At 43.8% G+C, this 18,946-nt stretch overlaps 1 protein-coding gene across 1 annotated transcript in view; it reads left to right on the top strand.

Moving 5' to 3' along the window:
* Nucleotides 1–18,946, top strand: part of LOC140404453 (fibrillin-1-like) — a 716,712-nt gene that overhangs the window by 572,513 nt on the left and 125,253 nt on the right. The window contains exons 44-49 of the mRNA XM_072493009.1: nucleotides 2,967–3,089; nucleotides 7,637–7,762; nucleotides 9,509–9,625; nucleotides 12,570–12,698; nucleotides 13,619–13,738; nucleotides 14,757–14,882. Coding sequence (XP_072349110.1) covers nucleotides 2,967–3,089; nucleotides 7,637–7,762; nucleotides 9,509–9,625; nucleotides 12,570–12,698; nucleotides 13,619–13,738; nucleotides 14,757–14,882 — 741 coding nt within the window. The remainder of the gene's footprint in view (nucleotides 1–2,966; nucleotides 3,090–7,636; nucleotides 7,763–9,508; nucleotides 9,626–12,569; nucleotides 12,699–13,618; nucleotides 13,739–14,756; nucleotides 14,883–18,946) is intronic.

Here is an 18,946-nt window from a genome sequence, read left to right on the forward strand (position 1 = left end):
GCTGGTACAAAGGTGACATACTTGCCTGAAGGGTCTAGTCAATGGAAGGATGCAACTGTTATTAGAGCAGGGAAGGCCACTGGAAAGTATAAACATTGGTTGAATGTACAGCATTCAGGGGAGGGAGTTAAGACAATGGATTGGGAACACGAAGTTCAAAAATGGAGGTCACAGAAACGCAGTGCCAGTTCAGATAGTACATCGGTTAGTGAACAGGTCCGCAGGAAAAGGTCGAGAATTTTGAAAGGACATCCCACAGCAGATAGGAAAGATCAAGCAGTAGCAGTATATAACAAGTTACCAGGCAGGAGAGGGGAAGTAGTTTATCAAGGTCTCGGAACATGAGTAAGACTACGAATACTAATAGGAGTAGAAGCCCACATGCACGTGAGATTTTGGTGGCTTCCAATAAATTATATGAAAAGTTATCAAAGATGCTAAACAGCAAGAACTGCATAGTTGGAGTGTACACGGAAGTACCGGATGACCTGGAGGAGGGCGTAGAAGGATGGGTGAGTAAATTTGCAGATGACACTAAAGTCGGTGGAGTTGTGGACAGTGCGGAAGGATGTTACAAGTTACAGAGGGACATAGATAAGCTGCAGCGCTGGGCTGAGAGGTGGCAAATGGAGTTTAATGCAGAAAAGTGTGAGGTGATTTATTTTGGTAGGAATAACAGGAAGACAGAATACTGGGCTAATGGTAAGATTCTTGGCAGTGTGGATGAGCAGAGAGAGCTTGGTGTCCATGTACATAGATCCCTGAAAGTTGCCACCCAGGTTGAGTGGGCTGTTAAGAGGGCGTACGGTGTGTTAGCTTGTATTGGTAGAGGGATTGAGTTTCGGAGCCATGATGTCATGTTGCAGCTGTACAAAACTCTGGTGCGGCCGCATTTGGAGTATTGCGTGCAATTCTGGTCGCCGCATTATAGGAAGGATATGGAAGCATTGGAAAGGGTGCAGAGGGGATTTACCAGAATGATGCCTGGTATGGAGGGAAGATCTTATGAGGAAAGGCTGAGGGACTTGAGGCTGTTTTCGTTAGAGAGAAGAAGGTTAAGAGGTGACTTAATTGAGGCATACAAGATGATCAGAGGATTAGATAGGGTGGACAGTGAGAGCCTTCTTCCTCGGATGGTGATATCTAGCACGAGGGGACATAGCTTTAAATTGAGGGGAGATAGATATCGGACAGATGTCAGAGGTAGGTTCTTTACTCAGAGAGTAGTAAGGGCGTGGAATGCCCTGCCTGCAACAGTAGTGGACTCGCCAACACTAAGGGCATTCAAATGGTCATTGGATAGACATATGGACGATAAGGGAATAGTGTAGATGGGCTTTAGAGTGGTTTCACACGTTGGCGCAACATTGAGGGCCGAAAGGCCTGTACTGTGCTGTAATGTTGTATGTTCTAGGGGACAAAGAGCTCTGTCCCACAGATAGATTTGGACGGAAAAGGTTCTTCCGGATGGAACTTACAAGGCAACGGTCAGGCTTGTGGCAAGGGGATTTGAAGAAAACTTAGAAGATCAGGATTTAAGGGTAGATTCACCTACAGCAGGAAAGATTAATTTTAAAGATCTTCTTTTAGCCACAAAGGCATGGGAATGCAAATCTATAGATATGAAAGCTGCCTCCTTGCAGGGGCATCAGCTCCAGAGAGACAATTTTCTCCGTCCTCCTAAAGAAGCAGCTAACACAGAAGGGGTATTCTGGAAGTTGAACAAATGTGTATGTGGTTTAAATGTTGAATCTAGAGTCTGGTATTTTTCGGTAAGGTCAGTTTTGTTAAAGCTAGGCTATTACCAGTTGAAAGTAGATCCGGTTGTGTTTTACTGGCACTATAAAGGGAACCTTTCTGGCATCTTTATGATGCATGTCAAATAATTTTTGTGGGGTGGGACTAGTGATTTTGAAGATTTTGTAATCTCTGGTTTGAGGAAAGAATTTGGGGTCGGAAGTCAGGCTTCCGGTGCATTTAAATATATTGGACTGGAAATCGGACAGACTAAGTTAGGGGCAACTTTACGTCAGCAATCTTATTTGGAAGACATCAGCCCAATAGCAATTAGTCGTGGCCGGGTTTTCACAAAAAGATGCAAGGTTTCAAAGATGGAAAAAGAGCAACTGCAAAGTTTAATTGGGCAACTGAATTGGTTAGATAGACAGACTAGACCGGACGTGAGTTTTGATGTCTTGAGTTGAGTACAAGAATGAATGATCCCAAAGTGGAAGACATATTAAGAGCAAATAAAGCGTTTGGCCAAACTAAAAATGCAGGAGTGTGTTTTGAGGTTCCTGGTTTTAGGTGACCTTAGGCACTTGAAATTCATAGTTTATAGTGATGCGTCCTATGCAAATCAAGCACAGGAGGTTTTATAATTTTCCTCTTCGGGAACAATGGTAAATGTTGTCCTCTTGTGTGGGAAACAAAGAAAATAAGGAAAGTGGTCGAAAGCACTTTGGCTGCTGAGACATTAAGCTTTGTAGAGGCAGTGGATATGGCCTTTTATATATCTCAGATATTGACAGAAATTTAACTTTTGGATATTGTTAATGAAGGGCGCCTGTTTTTGTGACTTTTTTTTTAATTGAGAAAAAGAAGGGGGGAAATTGTATGTGTGTTTTGGAGTTTCTTTAAATTTTGTTTTCACCTAATTATTTTTTTTCTCCAAGGAAGGGGAGACTGTTAAGTAATGGGTTAAGAGTTAAGTAATGCATTAAGAGACATTGCAATTAGTTGTCTCATTTATGTTAAGTATCCAATGATTGACACTGGTATGTAAAGGGGCTTCAGGTGGACCTTGTGTCAGGTGGTGTGTTGTTAGAGTTTTGTGCAGAGGCTGTGGGAGTGAAATAAATGGTGTTTGGTGAAAAGGAACACGACTTTTGACTTCATACAACGGTAACTAAAACGGATAACAACAAAGTTGTTTAAATTTGTTAACACCTGTTTTGTTCACCCAGATATGGATGAATGTCAGAATGGGCCCCTATGTCAACAGAATGCTAATTGCATTAACACGCCTGGGAGCTATCGCTGCGAATGTTTATCAGGCTACCGGCTCACACCAACAGGACATTGTGTCGGTAGGTCATCTCTGTTAAAATCTAAATGTAGCTGTGTGTTTTCAACTATGAAAAAGCTTCCCCTACAGACCTTATTTTCTAAAAAGAAAAGTCCTAATTTTGATAAATATTTGGAACTCTGAGTTATGTATAGATTGGTTGTTACATTACCCTTTATCTTTAGAAACCTGGTGTATGGTTGTAGGGCAGAATAAACAAAAGCACAATAAAATTAAATGTGCACCACAATACCCATTTTTCATGAAAAGGAAGTATTCATTTCCTGCAATTATTTTCATTTATGCATGTTGGGTAGAGATATGTGTATATTAATTCTAAAATATCAGCGGGAAGATCAAAATGCTTTAAATGAAACTATTCAAACATTCCAAGAAAGTATTCAAGGAAAACTGATTAGCCCATTAAGATCCTCCTGATATATTGGCGATGCCAAATATATACTGGAAAGAACCTTTCCGTAAAACAGCCGAGTCATTGTTAAAAACAGTAAACTAGTAAATATCTTTTTTCATATCTCATATTAATGTAATTAACTAAGAGAAACTGAAAATTTCACTGTTCCTGGTATCGGCACTGGCTTTCACTGAAAGTGTACATCAGTGATTTCTAAATACCCAACCTGCAATGTTTCATCCATTGAAATTAATGAAGGGAAATCAGGATCTGGAAGCTTGCTGATTTGTAATGCACATTGAAGGAGCAAGAAAGGAAATATTTATCCCCAAGCTAGGGTTAGGGGTTGGATTACGAGGGGAGTTGAGTAGACTGGGACTGTACTCGGAATTTAGAAGGATGAGGGGGGATCTTATAGAAACATATAAAATTATGAAGGGAATAGATAGGATAGATGCGGGCAAGTTGTTTCCACTGGTGGGTGAAAGCAGAACTAGGGGGCATAGCCTCAAAATAAGGGGAAGTAGATTTAGGACTGAATTTAGGAGAAACTTCTTCACCCAAAGGGTTGTGAATCTATGGAATTCCTTGCCCAGTGAAGCAGTAGAGGCTCCTTCATTAAATGTTTTTAAGATAAAGATAGATAGTTTTTTGAAGAATAAAGGGATTAAGGGTTATGGTGTTCGGGCTGGAAAGTGGAGCTGAGTCCACAAAAGATCAGCCATGATCTCATTGAATGGCGGAGCAGGCTCGAGGGGCCATATGGCCTACTTCTGCTCCTAGTTCTTATGTTCTTATGAATCATCTTCCCTCTACCCACAAGTGCACAGTGGTTAGTACTGTTGCTTCACAGCGCCAGGGTCTCGGGTTCAATTCCCCGCTTGGGTCACTGTTTGTGCGGAGTTTGCACGTTCTCCTCGTGTCTGCGTGGGTTTCCTTCGGATACTCCGGTTTCCTCCCACAAATCCCAAAAGACGTGCTGTTGGGTGAATTGGACATTCTGAATTCTCCTTCTGTGTACCCGAACAGGTGCCGGAATGTGGCGATTGGGGCTTTTCACAGTAATTTCATTGCAGTGTTAATGCAAGCCTACTGTGACAATTCAGATTATTATTATAAAGTATTGCAATTAGTATAAACTATTAGTATAAACCCAAGCGAATGAAGAGGCAGATATGGAAATTGGGGAAAGAGAGACAGTGAGGTTATTGAGCAAGTTGTCATAGGGAGGGAGAAGATATTTGGAGGTGTTCGCAGGCTTAAAAGTGGAGAAACTCCAGGTCCGGACGAATTGTGTCCCAGGTTGCTGTGGAATACGAGGGGGGAGATTGCAGGGGCCCTGATCCAAATTTCTAATTCTTCTCTAACTGCAGGATAGCTGCCTGAGGACTGGAGAACCGCAAATGTGGTCCCGGTATTTAAGAAAGGCTGTAGGGATAAGCCAGGGAACTACAGGCCAGTGAGTCTCACGTCAGTGGTAGGGAAACTAATGGAGAAAATTCTGAAGGAGCGAATCTATCTCCACTGTGAGAGACAAAGTTTGATCAGGAATAGTCAGCATGGCTTTGTCAGAGGGAGGTCATGCTTAACAAATATGACTGAATTTTTTCACGTTACTAAGTGTGTAGATGAGGGTGGTACAGTTGATGTAGTTGTAGGTGAAAATATTCACGAATAGACCTTTGAGTGAGTAAAGAAGCGATTTATTAATTTTAAGTATCCTGGGAGAAAGGCCTTTGACCCCCATGGTCTGCAGCACCCTTTCTCGCCCGAGCTGAGGTCGCACTTGAGTTAATATACAGAAGGAAAGCGGAATTAGTTTGCATTCACATTTACATATACCCAATCAGTTCACAAATTCATAACATGCATCTTCAATGCCATAAATGGCTACAAGTTAGCTCCTATAGCCTCTAATTGGCAGTTTGTGTCTCATTACATATATAAAGGTTACATACAGCCACGTAGAACAAGTCCTTCCTCATTCCTTGCTAGTTCCTTAATTCGGGGCACTTTGTCCGTTAGCTAAGTAGCTAATAATACCGACATTGGGCAAGTTTGCTAACGGCTAATTGTCTCTCCGGATGCAGCTTGTGTCATAATATACATCTATGTATACAATGGAGTGCAGACAGGCAGTGATTGACACACAGGATGACCAGTAAGCACACAGAACAGAGCAGCCAATCACCAGACAGAACACGACCACTATAAAGCCAGAGGGCACCAGTTTTCCCGCTCTCTCGGGACCCAGCCTCTGAGACAGTCTGAGTTAGTTAGCTGGCCAGTGCAAACACCATGTGGTAGCTAGTAAGTCTGGTTAGACTAGTATCAGGTCACCAGTCAAGTCAGCATAGTGTCAACCCACAGTTGAACATGTATAATAGTTTAGATGTTAAATAAAATCGTGTTGCATCTTATCAAGTGTTGGAGGTCTGTCTCTCGCTACACTGCATCAAGTGCAGTCCACATTGACCCAGCCTACCCAACACATCAGCTTGTGGATTACTTGTTTTTCACAAAGCTTTACTTCAGCAGCAGACACTGATAATAACATAGGGGCAAGAACATTGACAGAGTCCATTTTATATCAGGCGGCATCCATGTTGTATCTTCTGTAGTCCATTCGGAATTCTACGTCTTCATTGTTTACATGGATTTCAGCAAAACATTTGACAAGGTCCCACGTGGGAAACTTGTAAAGAAGGCAAATGCACCTCGGATACAGGGGAACTTGATAAAGTGGATTCAAAGCAGGCTGAGCTGTAGGAAACAGAGGGTGATGATAGAAGCCTGCTTTAGTGACTGGAAGCCAGTGTCCAGTGGCGTACCACCTGTGCTGGGTCCCCTGTTATTTGTCATTTATATAAATGACTTAGATGACTATATAGGATCAGTAAGTTTGCGGATGACACAAAGATTGGCCGGATGGTTAACAGTGAGTCTGAGAGTCTTGGGTTACAGGAAGATAAAGACGGGATGGTCAAATGGGTAGAAAAGTGGCAGTTGGAATTTAATCCTGAAAAGTGTCGCCACCCTAGCAGTGCTGGCCCCGGTGCCACTCTTTGCCGGCCCTATCTCCTGCGTCTGTAGCCTCTGGGACTCCTCCAAGTGGCTATGGATGTGCTGGAGTGACGCTGATGTCTCCCTCTGAATGTCCCGGACGCTCCCTAACGTCTCCATCAGCTCCGGGTAACCCTGTTCCAGAGACTAGGCAACAGGCTGGGACCCAGCTATGTCCTGGGATCCAGCAGCCCTCCGATTGCTGGGTCATGTGGGGGTTCCTGCCGCCACCTGATGTACATCAGCAGAAGTGTGGGGCTCACCAGATTGTGCCCCAGGAGCCTGACCACTAACATGTCCCACTGAGATATATGTATCTGCGCTGGTGACCACGGTGGCATCCTCAGCGCTCTCCTCCGAATGTTCTCCTCGGAGTCAGGAAAGGGAGTCACCTGGGATGGGCAAGCACCATTGGTTGGAGGACCTGCAGGAGATTGGGCATGTGGTCAGTGGGAGGGTTGGGTCAGTCAGTAAGACAACCACTACTCAAGTTTGACAGGTTGCCCAGGTGGAGCGGCGATTCTCCGGCCCGAATGGGCCGGGCGGTGGGAAAAAAAATAGACAGTCCCACCAGCGCCATTCTAACCTGCTCTCGAGCCGGCGGGACCTGGGGCTTCAAGGGCCGAGAGCGGCCTGTGGGGTGGAGGGGGGAAGAGGGGGGGTTCCGAGTGGCCTGGTACGCGATCGGGACCCACCGATCGGCAGGCCGGCGTTTCTGTCGGCAGGCCTCCTTTCTTCCGCCGGCGAGCCTGGATCCATGTGCCATTTTTGTGCGAATCGGCCTGGGGGAGGACAGCCACCGCTCATGCGCTAGTTGCCGCCGGCCCAACTGCGCATGCGCAGGACCCAAGGCGCCGCGTCTTTTACGCGGCACTGGGTCTCTGACGCCACGCCGAGGCCCCGCCCCCATAAATCGCATGACGCCCCTGCTAGCCCCATGGAGGGAGGAGACTAGGGGTCTGTGAACGGGCACCGACGCCAGAGTAAAACACTCCAGTTTTTACTCCGGCGTCGGCACTCATTTTTTATGAGTAAAAGATTGCGGCTCATTGTCGGTACAATTCTGGAAATTCTGTTTCTTTTGCCTACAGATCGTAATGAATGTCATGATATCCCTAATGTTTGTAGCCATGGTCAGTGCACTGACACGGTAGGAAGCTACTACTGCACCTGTCGCAATGGCTTCAAAGCAACACCAGATAAAACTATGTGTATGGGTAAGTAAATAATGAGTCATGTTCTGACACACTGTAAGCACATGGTATCCCCTACCACACATTTGCAGCTAGAGGTACATCTACTTTGGTAATTTTCTTGTGGAAGACGCTATGAAGTTTTTGCGTTAGCAGACAACCAATTTCAAGACTGTCACCTGCTCCATGCCCAAACAATCCAAGTTGAATTTGAAATCATCCAAAATCCTGCCACCATGCCGTTGCTTCTTCCAGTTATGGTTACTGATCACCCCTTTGTTCGCAACCCACATTCCCACATTGCATGGCTGGGGAAGCCAACACACCAATTTTTAACTTTTCATCCCTTTTTCGCAACTCCTTCCATGGCCCTGCTGCTCCCAAGATATCCGTGCTCCTCTAATTCTGGCTCTTGTTTTAATTGCTGCTCCATTGGTGACTTTGCCTTCAGCTGTCAAGTCCCAAACTCTGCTTCCTTGCCTCTTCTACTCTTTCGCCTCTCTACTTCTCTTTTTTCTTTCAAGATGCACTTTAAAACCTGCCATTTTGATCAAGCTTTTCATGATCTGCTCCATTTTTGTCTTATCATAGAATATTGCAATTTTCACTTGCAGGTCTCTATTGAAGCTGCATCCACCACACCCTCAGGCAGTGGATTGCAGATCCACATACTACATTTTTTAAAAATCTTCTCGTCACCATTGGTTCTGGATCATTCGGCTAAAGAGAACATTATGTGGCTCATTGTTCCGTTTTCCTTCATAATGCTCCTGTTAAGTGTTCTGAAACATTTTATTACATTAAAGGCACTTTATAATTGCTAGTTATTTTTGTAAGATTAACATTGTTAAGTATTAGTAATGATCAGTTGTGTCGTCAAATCAACTTCCTTTCCATTCATACAGGCATCCTACCATGTTTTTCACTGTAGGCTGATAAGTAGGATCACCTGTTTCTTCACATTGCTATCAAATAATATTGCAGTCTTACACCACTCTGTCACATGACCATTCACCTTCTGCATTTATTATATTAGCTGAAGGACTTCACTGAATATTTTTGTTACTGAAACTCCTTTCTTGAACTCTGCACTAGAGAGATGCTGGAAATTAGAAATGTAGTAGCAGTTCATCTTTACCATTACCATGTGGTGGACAGTAAAATTAATGATGGTACAGTCAGTTACTGACAGCAGAGAAAATTGTGACTCAGTGGGTGCAAAGTAGCAGAACAATTGAAAAATTGACTTGTAAAAAGCGCATTGTGTATCTTAATATTGTGTCCTGGTAGATCCTTTGCAGTATATAATGCAGAAAGATCAGGGGCATTCTGCACCAGTATAAAGACCTGAAGCCATCAGAGAGCTTAATCAATCAACAAAAACGTAGCATGATGTGCCAGTCTGTTGATTTATGACTGCAAATAGCCACTGATTGGTGAGTCATGGATTTAATCCATATGTCATTACACTGAGGATCAAGACATGGATTTACTCAGCACTCGTATGATGGCCACATGGAGAGGTCCCAAGTGGAGCTTCCAGAGATGGGGAGAAAATCATTGAGTCAAACTCATATTGGCATAGGGGTGACACTAGGGCAGCTATAGTTATATATAGCAAAATAACTCCTGCCAGTAGGAAAGCCACATCAAATGAATGTATGCCTGTTGGTCTGATTACTTGAATATTCATTTTTGACCTGTAAAAATGTGGATATTAAACAAAACATTTTTACCACTGACACTGACTTTTCCTTTTAATTTGCCCAGATATTGATGAATGTGAACGGCAGCCATGTGGCAATGGGACCTGTAAGAACACAGTTGGTTCCTATAGCTGTTTGTGCTTTCCTGGATTTATGCTCTCACATAACAACGATTGTATTGGTAAGTTAATCAGTGTTATTCTGAGCTAAGCATATGTTGAAGTCTACAGGAAACAAATTGAAAAGCTTTCTATTTGATAAGCTCCATGTACCTCATAATTAACTCACTTTCACCTTCATGTTTTGAAAGATGAAGGAAATTACAGGGGTATCATTTTTGTTCAAATGATTTCCCTATTTATATTGAGAAGAAACATAAGAAACTATTCCATGCAGCTAATAGGGAGCTGTACTTACTGGGAACATCCTTTACAAATTGAAATACCAGAGTTTTTGTCCTATACCTCTTCTGCGCTCTAAATTGCTTCCTTTGGGTTGAAACTAAGCAAAGTAGTTGATCTGAAGTAAGTTAGGGATAGCGTTTTTAAACATAATATTAACCATAAAATAGAACTTTAACAAAAGCTGTAGATATGGAATCAAAACAAACGTTGCTGGATAAATTCAAGAGGTCTGGCAGCATCTGTGAAGAAAGAAATAGAGTTAACATTTCGAGTCCATATGACGGGGCAGCACGGTAGCATTGTGGATAGCACAATTGCTTCACAGCTCCAGGGTCCCAGGTTCGATTCCGGCTTGGGTCACTGCCTGCACATCCTCCCCGTGTCTGCGTGGGTTTCCTCCGGGTGCTTCGGTTTCCTCCCACAGTCCAAAGATGTGCAGGTTAGGTGGATTGGCCATGATAAATTGCCCTTAGTGTCCAAAATTGCCCTTAGTGTTGGGTGGGGTTACTGGGTTATGGGGATAGGGTGGAGGTGTTGACCTTGGCTCTTTCCAAGAGCCGGTGCAGACTCGATGGGCTGAATGGCTTCCTTCTGCACTGTAAATTCTATGATAATCTATGACTCTTTTTCAGAGCTGAAGAGGGGTAGAAATGTGATGAATTATATAGTTGGAGAGAGGTTTTTTCTTTATTGAAACATTGTGACCTAAATAAACTTCAATGACACAATCAAAGCGTTGTTGACCTTACAAATATGACATTGTTTTATGGCTTGAGTCCACACATTAACAAGATTTCTTGAATTCACTTGTCATGAGATTTGAATTCACAAACTCCAAGCTGTGAGACCAGTACTTTAATAAAAATCATGAGCAGAGTACAGTACCAGTGGCAGAAAACATGTGTGTTATACAAGTGTGAGGCAATGACCATCATCAACAAGAAAGAATCAAACCTCAACCCCCTTGAAGTTCAACAGCATTACCATCACTGACCTCTCCACCATCAACATCCTTGGAGTTAATATTGACAAGAAACTGACCAGCTAGATAAATATTGTGACTGCAAGTTAGAAATTGGATATATTTATTTTAGAAAATATTTTATTCAAGGCATTTTCACATGTACACATACAAAATCAGAAGAACAACAAAACAACTCAACGAACAACTACACCCCACCTGCCCCCCCGATACGAACCCTCCACCACATCCCACCTTCCCCATTTTAGCCCCACCCCCTTGCTGAGCCCTCAATCCTCCTTCAAGAAATCAATAAACAGCTTCTACCTCTGAGTTAACCCCTCTGCCGACCCCATCAAAGCGACCTTGATTTCCAGCATCAGGAATTCTGCCAGGTCACTCACCCACACGCCCGCTTTTGGTGGCTCTGAGTCTCACCACCCTGGCAAAATCCAATATCTGGGCTATCAGGGAAGCAAAGGGCAAGGCATCGGCCTCTCTCACCCCTGGACTCCCAGGTCTTCCGACACCCCAAATATTGCCAGCTCTGATCTCGGAACCACTTCCATACCCAGCACGTGTCCGAGAACCCCTGCCAGAACCCCCTCAGTCTTGGACACGCCCAGAACATGTGGATGTGATTCCCGTTCTCTTCCCCCCCCCCCCCCCTTTGGTTCATCTATCTTGTTTTTTTATTCTTGGCTTACTCCTCGTTGCTGGCCTCAAACAGGTTTTGGAACAGGCCGACAAACTGCCCCCAAGTATCCAGGAAGCCTTCCACTGACCCTCAGATGGCGTACTTAATCTTCTCCAGGTGGAGAAATTCGGAGAGGTCTCCCTATGTTTGCGTGGGTTTCGCCCCACAACCCAAAGATGTGCAGGGTAGGTGCATTGGCCACGTTAAATTGCCCCTTAATTGGGAACTCTAAATTTATTTTTTAAAATGAGAAATGCCAATAAATTATTTTTTTTTTAAAGAGAATGGTAAAGACGCCAACAACAAAGCCCTCAAACACGTACCCCTACATGATGCCACCTCCAAAATTGGATATTCTGTGGCGAGTGACTCACCTGACTCCACAAAGTAGTGTGGATGCAATACTCTTCACTTGCCTGGTTCGGAACTGCTCCAACAGCAGTTGAGAATCTTGCCATTATTCAGAAAAATATGGTCCTCTTTATTGGCATGCCTCCACCACCAGTACACTGTTGCTATAGTCTGCACCATCGACCAACCTCCCCAAAGCTTCTTCAACCCTAGCTCCTAAACCTGCAACAAGATCATGTAGGAAAACCACCACCTCAAGTTCCCCTGCAAATCACATACCATTCTGACTTGGAAATATATCAGTGTTCCTTCATTGTCGCTGAGAACTCCCCATCTAACAAACTTTGGGAATATTTTCATCACACCGATTGCAGCAGTTCCAAGAACATCACTCACCACCACCTTATCTAGGGCAATTTGGATGGAAATAAATGCTGCCTTGCCAGCAACACCCGCATCCCATGAATGAATAAAACTAAAAAATAATGTTGACACAAAATATATAAACTGGCATAGGTTTATAATTCCCAATGAATTACCTCGATTCTTTTAACTTATAGAAGCCTGGGTTCAAATTTGCAAATAAGCAAGTGTTCAAAATTAAAAATACAGTCTCACATTAAAGTGGATCGAATAAGACGATAATGTGACAGCATGAAATAAATAAATATTAAAACTATAAATGTGACTGGAATTTTGTGTTTTTGTTTAGATGTTGATGAGTGTACTACCTTGAATGGTGCGCTGTGTAGAAATGGACAGTGCATCAATACAATTGGAACTTTCCAATGCCTCTGCCGTGAAGGCTATGAACTTACAGCTGATCGAAGAAGTTGTGTTGGTAAGCAAAGCTGATGAATTAACGAAAAAAGGTTGAAAGACATTTTGATGTAATGTTTTCAAACTTACATGTGTATTTCAATGTCAAAGTTGTGGACACTTTGTTGTAAAAGCCACTACTTTGTGGTACATTACCTGCTTTCTATATTTTATAAGAATTCACAGCATTGTACAATCCTCCATGCAAAACTATTTTATTCAACACCACGAACCCCTATCATGAGTATTAACCCTTTTGTGTGGCAATTTATTGAATGCCTTTTGGAAATCCAAGTATACTATGTAGAATCATAGAATATACGGCATGGAAACCGCCCCTTCAACCCAAACTGGTCTATGCCAACCAAAAAACCCATCTAAGCTAACCCCATTTCAGGCTTACAGACACCTTTCCATTTCTGTAACGAGGTTTACATGTATTTAAGTATCGCATGTTACATAAATTGATCACATGTTTATTCCAATTTACAATTAAGTTTAGAGAATATTGGGCACTGCTGCCTCACGGAGCTGAGGACCTGGGTTCGATCCCGGCCCCGGGTCACTGTCTGTGTGGAGTTTGTACATTCTTCCCATGTTTGAGTGGGTCTCACCCCCACAACCCAAAGATGTGCAGGGTAGGTGGATTGGCTACATTGCCCCTTAATTGGAAAAAAAATTGGGTACTCTAAATTTATTAAAAAACGTTTAGAAAATGTTTTTCTTAAAGATGACAAATATATAATAAAGATGGCTTGCATTCAGGTAGAGTAGGATTTTAAGCTGTATATGTGTTTAGATCTGGTATTCCAGCTTGCATAAAGGAATTAATGAAAATTGTCATGTTACTAAGAAAAAAGTCGATATTTTTCATTTTACTATCTGACAGAATTATGTGATTGCATTAACATTTCCCTTACTGTTTCACTTTTGTTTCAACAGATATCAATGAGTGTTTATCAATACCCCGCCCTTGTACGCCAGGCACCTGTCAAAACCTGGATGGCTCTTACAGATGTATCTGCCCTCCTGGATATGCATTGATTGATGATAGATGTGTTGGTAAGCAGTTTTATTTAACGTTGATCAAGGTGAGGGACAGTGGCGAAGAATTAGGCTATCCTGGACAGACATGGGGTAGGGACAACATTTAGCCTAACAAGGGACAAATTGAGACCATCACCAAAGAAAGGTGTGCAACCTCTTTAAATCCTTTTCTGAATCTGGAGTAAATCTTTTTCTGAATCTGGAATAAATCCTTTTCTGAATCTGGAGCCAAGAGGACCAGAAGTCTGCCTCCCAGGACTGTTACATTGTGTATGAGTACTGCCTGCCCCCTCCTTTCACACCTTCTCAGCTTCCATCCTGATCATTCAACGCACCCGCTCCCTCCCTGAATGATTACTTTCCCTTTTCTCCCATTCACATCTTTCCTTCCTCTTACGATCCCAGTTGGTGTTATAACTGGACGGGAAGATCCCAGACTGGAATCCTGGCTCAGGAACTTTTATGATTTTTATAAAATATGGAGGAATAGAGTCACAGGGCCACTAATTAGTTTTAACAGCAAAAAAAACATTTATGAAACGGGAAAGAATTGGATTATGGTACAATACTCCTTTAGTCCTCCCTTAGTTTAACAATTATTGTTAAAATATTTGTCTTATCAAACATCCTTTCGGGTTCCCTATGCCAATCACGATCTTTACACCCTACCATACCCGCCACCACACGATCTCTCACCCTGGCCTGACTTTCAAAGGACCAGCCTTGTGGATCCTAGCTTCAGCCTCCTGCCATTGCCTATCCCATATAACAATTGATCAGGATATCAATTTGGCCAGCTACAAGGCAGGAAACAGCAGAAAACAAGATAACGAAGACCTGCCATTATTGTCACAGGACTTTCCCGTCCCCAGGTTGTAAGTTTTGAGACTCCCTATGGTGTCCTCGCCTCCCTGTAAATGTCGTGACTAGAGTTCCAGGACTAATGTTTTGAACTCTCAGACTACTAAGTTTTCACAAAACCAAGATTAATATTGCTCTACTGTGTATGATGTTATCTCATTTCATTCCGCAGATATCGATGAATGCGCATCAGACCCTGGATTTTGCTTGTCTGGTACATGTAGTAATACTGAAGGAAGCTACACATGTATCTGCCCACCAGGATCTGTACTGTCATTAAGTGGAAGAAGGTGCATTGGTGAGTCTGGTAACAACCATTCAATTACTACAGAGTAATCTCAACGCCACAACTAAAAACGTAACAATTTGTTTTTCAACACAAAAGTGCACTATCATAAATAGTAGGACATAGAACATAGAACAGTACAGCACAGAACGGGCTCTTCGCCCATCGATGTTGTGCTGAGCATTGTCCAAAACCAAGATCAAGCTATCCCACTCCCTGTCATTCTGGCGTGCTCCATGTGCCTATCCAATAACCGCTTGAAAGTTCCTAAAGTGTCCGACTCCACTATCACAGCAGGCAGTCCATTCCACACCCTAACCACTCTCTGAGTAAAGAACCTACCTCGGACATCCCTCCTGTATCTCCCACCCTAAATCTTATAGTTAAGCCCCCTTGTAACAGCTACATCCATCCGAGGAACTAGTCTCTGAACGTCCACTCTATCTATCCCCCTCATTATCTTATAAACCTCTATTAAGTCGCCTCTCATCCTCCTCCGCTCCAAAGAGAAAAGCCCTAGCTCCCTCAACCTTTCCTCATAAGACCTATCGTGCAAACCAGGCGGCATCCTGGTAAATCTCCTTTGCACCCTTTCCAATGCTTCCACATCCTATAATGAGATGACCAGAACTGCACACAATACTCCAAATGTGGTCTCACCAGGGTCATGTATAGATGCAGCATAACCCCGCGGCTCATAAACTCAAGCCCCACGTTAATAAACGCAAACACACTGTAAGCCTTCTTCACGGCTCTATCCACTTGAGTGGCAACCTTCAGAGATCTGTGGACATGAACCCCAAGATCTCTCTGTTCCTCCACATTCCTCAGAACCCTGCTGTTGACCCTGTAATCCGCATTCTAATTTTTTTCTACCAAAATGAATCACCTCGCATTTATCTGGGTTAAATTCCATCTGCCATTTTTCGGCCCAGCTCTGCATCCTATCAATGTCTCTTTGCAGCCTACAACAGCCCTCCACCTCATCCGCTACTCCACCAATCTTGGTGTCATCAGCAAATGTACTGACCCACCCTTCAGCCCCCTCCAAGTCATTGATAAAAATCACAAATAGCAGAGGACCCAGCACTGATCCATGTGGTACACCGCTGGTAACTGGCCTCCAGTCTGAAAATTTTCCATCCACCACCACCCTCTGTCTTCTATGTGATAGCCAGTTACTTATCCAATTGGCCAAATTTCCCTCTATCCCACACCTCCTTACTTTCTTCATGAGCCGACCATGGGGAACCTTATCAAACGCCTTACTAAAATCCATGTTGTGGAGATCCATGTATACAACATCAACTGCTCTACCTTCATCCATGTATCTACATCCATGTATACGACATCAACTGCTCTACCTTCAACTACACACTTAGTTACCTCCTCAAAGAATTCAATCAAATTTGTGAGGCAAGACCTACCCTTCACAAATCCGTGTTGACTATTCCGGATTAAGCTGCATCTTTCCAAATGGTCATAAATCCTATCCTTCAGGACCTTTTCCATTATCTTACCGACCACCAAAGTAAGACTAACTGGCCTATAATTACCAGGGTCATTCCTATTCCCTTTCTTGAACAGAGGAACAACATTCGCCACTCTCCAGTCCTCTGACACTATCCCCGTGGACAGCGAGGACCCAAAGATCAAAGCCAAAAGCTCTGCAATCTCATCCCTTGCCTCCCAAAGAATCCTTGGATATATCCCATCTGGCCCAGGGGACTTGTCGACCCTCCGGTTTTACAAAATTGCTAATACATCCTTCCTCAGAACATCTACCTCCTCCAGCCTACCCACCTGAATCACACTCTCATCCTCAAAAACATGGCCCCTCTCCTTGGTGAACACTGAAGAAAAGTATTCATTCAACGCCTCTCCTATTTCTTCTGACTCCATGCACAAGTTCTCACTACTGTCCTTGACCGGCCCTACCCTCACCCTGGTCATTCTTTTATTTCTCACATAAGAGCCTTGGAGTTTTCCTTGATCCGACCAGCCAAGAACTTCTCACGCCCCCTCCTAGCTCTCCTAAGCCCTTTTTTCAGCTCATTCCTTGCTACCTTGTAACCCTCAAGCGACCCTATTAAACCTTGTTTTCTCATCCTTACATACTCTTCCTTTTTCCTCTTGACAAGACATTCAACCTCTTTTGTGAATCATGATTCCCTCACATGGCCATTTCCTCCCTGCCTGACAGGGACATGCCTATCAAAGACACGCAGTATTTGTTCCTTGAACAAGCTCCACTTTTCATTTGTGCCTTTCCCTGACAGTTTCTGTTCCCATCTTATGCTCCCTAATTCTTGCCTAATCGCATCATAATTATCCCTCCCCCAATTATAAACCTTGCCCTGCCGCATGGCCCTATCCCTCTCCATTGCAATAGTGAAAGACACCAAATTGTGGTCACTATCTCCAAAGTGCTCTCCCACAAACAAATCTAACACTTGGCCCGGTTCATTACCCAGTATCAAATCCAATGTGCCCCCCCCCCCCCCCTCTTGTCGGCCTATCCACATATTGTGTCAGGAAACCCTCCTGCACACTCTGTACAAAAACTGCCCCATCCGAACTGTTCAACCTATAGAGGTTCCAATCAATATTTGGAAAGTTAAAGTCACCCATGAAAACTACCCTGAGACCTCACACCTATCCATAATCTGTTTTGCAATTTCTTCCTCCACATTTGGGGACCTATAGAAAACTAACAATGTGACCGCTCCTTTCCTATTTCTAACTTCGGCTCATGTTACCTCAGTAGACAGATCCTTTTTGATTTATCTCCCAGTCCTCGGTTTCCACTTTTATTACTTTAGTTTTGCTGGGGGAGACTTTCCGGTCCTGCCAACAGCAGGAATCAGCGCAGTTAAGTGCACAAAATTGGACTTTTGGCAAAGGTCATCTTTCCGCCAGCCAGAAAGTGGAATCTTCCTCTCCCAACTTTTATGGCGTGTCAAATTTCCCATTGCCCCATGTTGGGGACAGCATTTACATCCCGTGAATGCTGATTAAAAATATAGCTCACTGGAATCATGCTCATACTCCAAATTTAATGGCCTCACCATTCACGATCGCTTATAAGTGGCGTATATCTGGTGAAGTGCACTTCAGTCACGACTTTGGGGTTTGTATGTGCAGAATTCACCTACCTTTCACTGCACTGCTCTGATGGCTGCTCCAACTCTGCCAAGGAAAGACCAGTGGGGGAGGGGAATGGCTGACTGGACAAAGGCAAAGGAAGTGGCGGGCAGAGACATATGATTGTGGGGTGGGTGATTGGAGCATGCGAGGGAAGAGGTAGACAGAGACAAATAACTTTGGGGTGGGGAGGGTGCAATTTAAAGGAAATGGGGAATAATTAGGAGGCAGTCCTGGGGCAGTGCAGACTATGCTACAAGGCTATGTCTGGCACACATGTCTTAGTGTCAGTCCAGGGATGGGAAGAGCCTGTCTGTGCTGTGTCAGCTATATGCAGCATGGTGTGCAGGGCATGGTCAGTCCCTGAAGATACTGGTGGTCCGTGGCCACCAGATGGCACAACCACTGATGGGAGGCATCTGAAGGCTGTAATTGGGAACTGGTAAGCAACTGTGGATGATCTGATGGTCTCAAGGTGGGTCACCTAGCAAAGATCCTCAAGATGGGGAGGGGTGAGGTCAACATGGGACATCCACAGAAAGCGATTTGGGGAGGACATTGATATTGACCACAATAACAATGGGCTCCAGGGTTAAGGAAGGAGGCAGGAGAGTGATCGGGGAGGGAAACTTCCACATGATGAGCTTTGAGGACGACAAGAGGAACTGCACTGTGGGGGGGTGGGGGTAACTGTATGGAAGCTGGTCCCAAAACCAGAAACAGAGCAGCAGCATTTTGACAACTGATGTAATGAAGCAATTGAAAGAAAATCCTTGGAAGAAAATTGGCATAGGAGGGATCTGAAGGCCTGAGGGGGAAGTTGACTGCTGCACTTTTGAGCTGATTGAAGGAAACCCCTGCTAATTACTGGTTCAGGACATGGAGAACAAGACTCACCTGAGACGTGTCAGGAAGACTCAAATATTAATTGA

The sequence above is a fragment of the Scyliorhinus torazame genome, chromosome 30 (genome assembly GCF_047496885.1).
Source record: "Scyliorhinus torazame isolate Kashiwa2021f chromosome 30, sScyTor2.1, whole genome shotgun sequence".
Taxonomy (NCBI): Eukaryota; Metazoa; Chordata; class Chondrichthyes; order Carcharhiniformes; family Scyliorhinidae; genus Scyliorhinus; species Scyliorhinus torazame.